The 9,158-nt window shown below is 31.2% G+C and overlaps 2 protein-coding genes across 2 annotated transcripts; both read left to right on the forward strand.

Annotated features, from left to right (window-relative positions):
• Positions 1-3,231: 3,231 nt before the first annotated feature.
• On the forward strand, positions 3,232-5,131 carry LOC111377278 (two-component response regulator ARR4-like). The gene is made up of 5 exons (XM_023000351.1): positions 3,232-3,826; positions 3,901-3,977; positions 4,078-4,155; positions 4,238-4,308; positions 5,050-5,131. Exons 1-5 carry the CDS (start codon positions 3,655-3,657, stop codon positions 5,129-5,131), a joined length of 480 nt encoding a protein of 159 aa, XP_022856119.1. The 5' UTR covers positions 3,232-3,654.
• Positions 5,132-6,212: 1,081 nt separating this feature from the next.
• Positions 6,213-8,117, forward strand: LOC111377280 (two-component response regulator ARR6-like). The gene is made up of 5 exons (XM_023000353.1): positions 6,213-6,796; positions 6,882-6,958; positions 7,066-7,143; positions 7,226-7,296; positions 7,590-8,117. The coding sequence occupies exons 1-5, from the start codon at positions 6,625-6,627 to the stop codon at positions 7,885-7,887; spliced, it is 696 nt and encodes a 231-aa protein (XP_022856121.1). The 5' UTR covers positions 6,213-6,624; the 3' UTR covers positions 7,888-8,117.
• Positions 8,118-9,158: the final 1,041 nt, after the last annotated feature.

Here is a 9,158-nt window from a genome sequence, read left to right on the forward strand (position 1 = left end):
ACGTCGGATTTTCTTTTAGCATATAACATATTACATACCTTTGTTTTGCACCGAATTAGAAATTTCAACGATTAGAAGTCTAGCAAAGAGTTAAGAGGATAAATTATAATAAGAACAAGATTTGATAATTCATAATATAAGAAGAAGCACGTGTAGACGTGGACTTTTCTGCAATTGTCTTTTTTATTAGAAAAATCTTCGTCACAATCTGTCATCGACAATATCACTTGAAATTTACGGAAATTTCTAGAAAACTAATGAATGGTTAGCTCAATTTTGAATAGGACATTGCTACATGTTTATTATAATTTACATAATGAATTACATAATGTCACATATTACTCTGTCATTTGTTAGTTTAAAATACAGTCAACATTTTTATCTAATTTTTTTCTCCGCATCATTATATATATAGAGGATTGATCTCTAAATATCGGTGCTTAATTTATGGGATCCACCGTTCTAAAGTATGGCAAAATTAAACTAGAAATTGTAAGAGTTGACTTGCTTAAAGAAGAGGAAACTTGGTCAATACATGAGAACTGATTAGACTATTACGTAGTTTTAGGAGCTATATTTTTTGTAAAGATTCGAGAGTACATCACTCGTAAGTATAGTTCTTAAGTGATATGTCGTTCTTGCTTTCAAAAATCAACCATACTATCTATATCAAGGTTGACCACCTTGGTGGTTTACACTCACGTGAGTTTGCAAATTTTGATGCATTGATTTTAACAATACATTTTCAATCAATGACCAAATTTTTGACACATAGGGGATATAAGTCAAGATGTACACAATAGGGTATTGCGTATTTATTCTGCTACGTATCTCTGTGTTGTGTTGGAATTCTTTACATGGTTGTTTGTGATCTTTAATTAGATTTCCATTATCTAACTTTTACCTATCCAAAAATTTGTTGATTTGGAATCCGAGCTCTATTAAATTGTACTTAACTACAAATGTGTGTGAATCACCAACGTTGCAGTTACACGAGGTTAAGTATAACACACTTGGTAAAGTATTCATGTCAAATGAATTTACCATAAATAGTCAATTTAAAATCTATAAAAACCATAAATAATAAAGCCACGAGAGGTCATTATCTTGAGGTGGCATCTAGCACTCGTCGAAGTAGTTTGACATCCACTTGGATCCATTAATTAAGTATTATTTGAGATTGAGATCTTGACTTTAATTTCATTGGTTTATTTTTATTTTGTTTATATTATTTGTCACTATTACAGGCTCCCCATTCTTATCACGTTCGGCACACATGAAACTAAATAAATGTACTAAAATATTTTTTCAAAAATCTGATTACAGCTGCATATTAGTTCATGAATAATTTACTTGAAAGTTAAAATTACTCCTAAAAATATTGTATAAAATTTGTTATGTGTTGATTTGTGGCTTAATAGTACTTTTAATTGTATCTCTCCAACTAATGAGGTCATCAATCATAGTTAATTTGGAAGTGGTGAGATGGTATCACTAATGTTCAAAACTATAAGTTAAAAGTCCTTATAAGAGTTCAATGTTACGTTTCGATTGTGATGGATAGCCCCAAAAACACAAACGTTGATAGAAATGGAGACGTACCTGCACTTGCACTCAAATTAAACCATGCACAATCAGATCAATGCAAGAAAATCGTCATTTCATGATGAAGTTTTCATAACAATTTAACGTTGAAGGTATAGATTTGATGGACTAAACCCCCGTTTGGCTCCAATTATTTTTCATTAAGTTATAATTTATTTTTCCCTCTTTTCTTATTAATCATAAAATTATATTACATTAAAATTCAAAAAAATTTCCTTCTTTTTCCATCATACATTCTACAGAAAATTGCTATTCCTCTTGTTATAACGTGGAATAAATTAGGTGGCCAAATCATTGGAAATAAAAATTCATTTTCACATAAAATTCAAAGTTTTTAACTCTTCTAAACTTTTTCCTCTAAACTGTCCCTAGAGAATTTTCTCTATTAGTATTGGGAGGCGCAAACTGTCATTTACCAAAAAGAAAAAAGAAACAGTTTGGGCATAACTTTATACAGTAATTGTCAGTATACTTGGGGGGTGTTTGAGCCACATTATTTTGGTAATTATGCATTCTTAAATAATATATTGATGAAAAATGTGTGGTTAAAAAATAAAGAAATTTTTTTAATTTGCTTGTAATATTATTTTATTGAAGAATGTATGATTGAAATGATATCAAATCACTGTTTAAGAATGCATTTTTTTGGAATAATGTGACTCAAGGGGCTCTTACCCCAAAATTCCATCCTCCCGTTTTGACTGCGCAATTATCTTCCATTAATTAAGTATTAATCGAGATTGAGATATTGACTTTGATTTCATTGGTTTATTTATTTTTATTATTTGTCACTATTACATCCTCCCCAATCTTATCACGTTCGGCCACGTGATCTTAATTTCATTGGTTTTTATGTGAATAGGACTAAAGTAAATAAATGTACTAAAATATTTTTCAAAATTCTGATCACAGCTGCATATGAGTTCATGAATAATTTACTTAAAAGTTAAAGCTACTCTTATAGCAGTATATTTGTATAAAACTTGTTATGTGTTGATTTGTTGTTCAATAGTACTTCTACATTGTAGCACTCCAACTAAGGAGGTCATCAAACACGGATCATTTGGAAGTGGTGAGTCGTTATCATTTATTATCGAAACTGAAAGTTAAACATCCTTACGAACGTTCAATATCACGCTTAGCATCGAGAACATAAAAGTTGATAGAGATGGAGACGCATCTGCATCTGCATTTGCATTCAAATTCAGCCATGCGCAGAAAGGAGAATCAATGCAAGAAATGTTCATTTCATGATGAAGTTTTGTAACACTTTAACGTTTAATGTACGATTCAACGAACTAAATATCATTGAAAATAAAAATTCATTTTCATATAAAATTTCCAAAGTTTTTTACTCTTTTAAACCCTTAAAGAATTTCCTCTACTATCGCCCGTTTGACACACGTTATTTTATTTTATGATTTGTTGTATGATCATTTTTAACTATACATTCACGTAATAAAATATTCTATACGTATATCAATAATTTGGATGAAAAAAATATTTTTAATGAAAAATATTGACAATCAAACGTATGAATTAGTATATTTATCCCAAAATTCCATCCTCCCATTTTGACTGCCCAATTTTCAATTCACTACTGGAGTCCTAGTCCACCCCCACCCAATCCACTAAACCACTCCACGACTTCCATCAAAATCCCGCGAGAAAATCAAGTCTTCGATGCAGAAAACTTGAAAAACTCTCCAAGATAGGGAAAATCGGATCCCCTCCAAAGTGGATTTCAGAATATCAGCAGTAGCCAGTGCGCTACGTAAATATCAAAAAGTAGATTTCATTGGATTTGATTTTGAACACTTCTTTTTCTTCATATATACATTGAAAAAGACTTGTGGTAGCCCATATATTTTTGATACAGACAGATTCACTCACCATTACATTGCAGCAAATTTTTTCTGTTCATCTCTTTCTTTCTTTCTTTATTATATCAGCTTGTAACTTGAATGGCTTTTTGAAGGGAAAAAAGTTTGTGGTTTTTGTTTCTTATTTTTTCATCTGGGCTCTTCAGATTTTCTCCAAGAACTGAAAATGGCTAAAAATATTCTGTTTTCAAGATTAAGGAAGGTTGAGAAGAATGAACGGTTTGATGATGATTTATTGTCATCTTGTGATTCTGATGAAGTCCATGTTTTAGCTGTTGATGACAGTTTTGTTGATAGGAAAGTCATTGAGAGATTGCTCAAAATCACTTCTTGTAAAGGTGAATGCTCTTTTGAATTTATTTTGTTAAATTTGCTTAATTTTATGAAATACTAATTATTTGTGCCATTGCAGTTACAGTAGTGGATAGTGGGATGAGGGCTTTGCAGTTCTTAGGACTGGATGAAGAAGAAAGTTCTGATGGTTATGATGTGAGTAAATAATTAATTATAATTATTTTTAAAACAACTTATTATAAGGGCTTTTTGGTGTTAATTAATGTATTAATGGGTGATCCATTTTGATCATCAGGGTTTAAAGGTTGATCTGATAATCACAGATTATTGTATGCCTGGAATGACTGGTTATGAATTGCTCAAGAAAATCAAGGTTCAATTTTGTCATGAAATTTGTTACATCAAAATTTTAATTTTTAATTAATTAATTAATTAATTATTTTTTATTGCAACAGGGATCATCTACATTTAGAGAAATTCCAGTTGTGATCATGTCATCTGAAAATGTTTTAACTCGGATTGACAGGTACCTTCATATCTTTTGCTGGCCTATACATTTTTCTCTCCTTTTTTTGTTGCCTAATTTTAATTTCAAGAAAAGTTATATGCAAAAAAAACCAAGTTGAGAGATTTACACCGTGTTTGACCGTGTTTAAAAGTCACTTTTTAGCTTAATTTCTCATCGACGGAACATACGCTAATTAATCTTTGAAAACTTAAAATTAAAGTGATTGAATAAGGATAAGTATTTGTTCTTCAATATTCATATTGTTTAATTATGGTTTATGATAATTTAATTGGAGTTGGATGGTCCATGTCATGCTTAATCATAGTTTTTTAGCAATTAGGTTTACCACACGACTAGAATCAATGAATTGGCTACCAATTAATGCTTCGATATCTGGGTATATTATGGAACAAGTTACCTTATTTAGTATGCATTATAAAATCTTATCCACACAACTAATTGAACTACTCTTGAAAATAAACATCAACTTGGTTGAGTAAAAAGAACAGATTTTTTAAGAAATGATTGGAGCACGAAACTAAGTAGAGCAAGTTTTTTGCTAATGAAGAATGAGTTCAGTCTGTCTTTTCTCGATGATATCCGGCGTGTTTTGTGATTTTGATCTTCGAAATCTTATAATCTAATTTATGGGTTTGTGCTTAGTTTATTTTATAAAGTTTGTTTAATTTCATGTTGCCCTCTTTCTCAATTGATGGGTATTTTGAGTTATTTTATTCTAATGTTGTTATTCGATATCAGATGTTTGGAAGAAGGCGCGGAAGATTTTATAGTAAAACCCGTTAAGTTATCATATGTAAAAAAATGTGTGGTTAAAAAATAAAGAAATTTTTTTAATTTGCTTGTAATATTATTTTATTGAAGAATGTATGATTGAAATGATATCAAATCACTGTTTAAGAATGCATTTTTTTGGAATAATGTGACTCAAGGGGCTCTTACCCCAAAATTCCATCCTCCCGTTTTGACTGCGCAATTATCTTCCATTAATTAAGTATTAATCGAGATTGAGATATTGACTTTGATTTCATTGGTTTATTTATTTTTATTATTTGTCACTATTACATCCTCCCCAATCTTATCACGTTTGGCCACGTGATCTTAATTTCATTGGTTTTTATGTGAATAGGACCAAAGTAAATAAATGTACAAAAATATTTTTCAAAATTCTGATCACAGCTGCATATGAGTTCATGAATAATTTACTTAAAAGTTAAAGCTACTCTTATAGCAGTATATTTGTATAAAACTTGTTATGTGTTGATTTGTTGTTCAATAGTACTTCTACATTGTAGCACTCCAACTAAGGAGGTCATCAAACACGGATCATTTGGAAGTGGTGAGTCGTTATCATTTATTATCGAAACTGAAAGTTAAACATCCTTACGAACGTTCAATATCACGCTTAGCATCGAGAACATAAAAGTTGATAGAGATGGAGACGCATCTGCATCTGCATTTGCATTCAAATTCAGCCATGCGCAGAAAGGAGAATCAATGCAAGAAATGTTCATTTCATGATGAAGTTTTGTAACACTTTAACGTTTAATGTACGATTCAACGAACTAAATATCATTGAAAATAAAAATTCATTTTCATATAAAATTTCCAAAGTTTTTTACTCTTTTAAACCCTTAAAGAATTTCCTCTACTATCGCCCGTTTGACACACGTTATTTTATTTTATGATTTGTTGTATGATCATTTTTAACTATACATTCACGTAATAAAATATTCTATACGTATATCAATAATTTGGATGAAAAAAATATTTTTAATGAAAAATATTGACAATCAAACGTATGAATTAGTATATTTATCCCAAAATTCCATCCTCCCATTTTGACTGCCCAATTTTCAATTCACTACTGGAGTCCTAGTCCACCCCCACCCAATCCACTAAACCACTCCACGACTTCCATCAAAATCCCGCGAGAAAATCAAGTCTTCGATGCAGAAAACTTGAAAAACTCTCCAAGATAGGGAAAATCGGATCCCCTCCAAAGTGGATTTCAGAATATCAGCAGTAGCCAGTGCGCTACGTAAATATCAAAAAGTAGATTTCATTGGATTTGATTTTGAACACTTCTTTTTCTTCATATATACATTGAAAAAGACTTGTGGTAGCCCATATATTTTTGATACAGACAGATTCACTCACCATTACATTGCAGCAAATTTTTTCTGTTCATCTCTTTCTTTCTTTCTTTATTATATCAGCTTGTAACTTGAATGGCTTTTTGAAGGGAAAAAAGTTTGTGGTTTTTGTTTCTTATTTTTTCATCTGGGCTCTTCAGATTTTCTCCAAGAACTGAAAATGGCTAAAAATATTCTGTTTTCAAGATTAAGGAAGGTTGAGAAGAATGAACGGTTTGATGATGATTTATTGTCATCTTGTGATTCTGATGAAGTCCATGTTTTAGCTGTTGATGACAGTTTTGTTGATAGGAAAGTCATTGAGAGATTGCTCAAAATCACTTCTTGTAAAGGTGTGTAAATTTTGTAAATTTTTTTTAAAATTATTTTGTGAAGTTTGGTAATTTAATGAAATACTAATTATTTGTGCAATTGCAGTTACAGTAGTGGAAAGTGGGATGAGGGCTTTGCAGTTCTTGGGACTGGATGAAGAAGAAAGTTCTGTTGGTTTTGATGTGAGTAAATAATTAATTATAAATAAGTATTTTTTAGATAATAGATTATAAGGACTCTTTTTTGGTGTTAATTAATTTATTAACGTGTGTTTAATTTTGATCTCCAGGGTTTAAAGGTAGATCTTATAATCACAGATTATTGTATGCCTGGAATGACTGGTTATGAATTGCTCAAGAAAATCAAGGTTCAATTTTGTCATGAAATTTGTTACATCAAAATTTTAATTTTTAATTAATTAATTAATTAATTATTTTTTATTGCAACAGGGATCATCTACATTTAGAGAAATTCCAGTTGTGATCATGTCATCTGAAAATGTTTTAACTCGGATTGACAGGTATATTTTGCCGGTCTGCTTTTTTTCTCTCCTACTTTTCTTGCCAAAATTTTAACAGTGTGCAAATCAGCAAATTGATTAGATTTAAGTCATGTTTGGCCATGCTCAAAAGCGGTTTAAAGATTGCTAATTTAATTCTGTGCAAAGAGTTATAAACAAATTTGATTGAAATAAAAATCAATATTTGTTGTTAGTTGATCTTAAAGTTTGTATAATTTCATCGTGTCATCTTCCTCGAGAAGTGATGGCTTATGTGATGTAATTTGTTCTAATGAGTTGTTATTCAATATCAGATGTTTGGAAGAAGGAGCTGAGGATTTTATAGTAAAGCCTGTCAAGTTATCTGACGTAAAACGTCTGAAGAACTACATGTTTGGCGAAGGTCGGACAAAGAGTCAAGACACAGGATCTAATAAGAGGAAGTTACAAGAGACTTCACCTTCACCTTCACCTTCTCCGACATCCTCAATTTCACCGGAACCATCTTCCGATTTGTCATCAACTTCTTCACCATCAACACCTCATTCACCACCATCTCAAGAGTCTCCTACGAGGCGATACAAAACGAGCAATCCCAACTTAAAAGAGTAGACACGCCAATTGTCCCCATTAATTCAAAGTTTTCTCTTGGCTTGCCGTTATTTTTGTTATTAACTTTTTGTATCCACAACCCATGTGTCACAATGTTTATACGAGTAAAATTCACTCATCTTCTATAAATTGACAATTGACATCGTTTAAGTTGTCGGTCGTTAAAAGTTGTTCCACTAAGGTATCAATTGTATTGTGCCATCTAATTCAATGAACTCGTTTCTAAAATAGTCAAGCACGCTTAAGTTGTCGGTCGTTATAAGTTGTTCCACTAAGGTATCAATCGTATTGTGCCATCTAATTCAATGAACCCATTTCTAAAATAGTCGAGCACGCATAAAACTATACTATTTCGCAAACTTTTCCACAAATTATTCAAAGCATGTTTTGTACAGTTTAAAATTCAATTAAAATTAATTTTTTCACCGTTATTTCACTATTTCAACAATCATTTTTGAATTTTTCTCTTACAGATAGAATTTACTTTATTTCTAATGGTCAAAAATTCAATTAACAAAATCTCTACCAGACAAGTATGTATTTATCTTTACGACATATCCATAGTAGTTGAAATCTGGATTTATTTGATGTCAATTCTTGTCTGCAAAAAGGCATATTGGATTCGGATTTGAAGTGGACAAGTTATTTTTTCCATGTGCAGTTAAATCTTTATTGGTGGGGTGGGGTGGGGTGGGGTGGATTTAGCTGCAGAGTTATTGGTAGACACCAAAAATTAACCTGCTGTCAGGCCCAACACCAGAACATAGCATCTTCTGTTAAAGCTGAACATTTATAAGTTATAAACACCTCAGTAATGTGATGTGGCTGGTCTAGTCATTGCTTCTCTATGTACATGTGACGTGTTTGGTAGGAAAGCTCGTGTCATTAAAGAGTATTAATGACGAAAGCGAGTTCTCTATTCCTAAAAGATGTAGTAAGTTGGGTTTCAAATGGGGGGATTTCAAACGTTAAAAAGATAATATTTTTATACCACTTACTCTTTTGGGATAAAAGTGTATCGCAACCCAATACAATTATTTTCTTCCATGTGCCCTACGTAAAATTGTAGTTTGGGTCTGGGGGAGGAAGGTTTATTTGTTGGTGGTATAGAAACAAGTTTTCTTTTTAAAATTTTTATTTTAATTAATAGTGATGATATAATGTATTTTTAATTAAACTTCAACTTTTTAAAGGAAATATGGATAGAAACTAGTAGGGGGACCAAATGGAAACTTTTATTGTAATTATTGAAGGAAAAAAGCTAAGGGTTA

This window comes from Olea europaea, unplaced genomic scaffold (assembly GCF_002742605.1).
Source record: "Olea europaea var. sylvestris unplaced genomic scaffold, O_europaea_v1 scaffold1632, whole genome shotgun sequence".
NCBI classification, from domain to species: Eukaryota; Viridiplantae; Streptophyta; class Magnoliopsida; order Lamiales; family Oleaceae; genus Olea; species Olea europaea.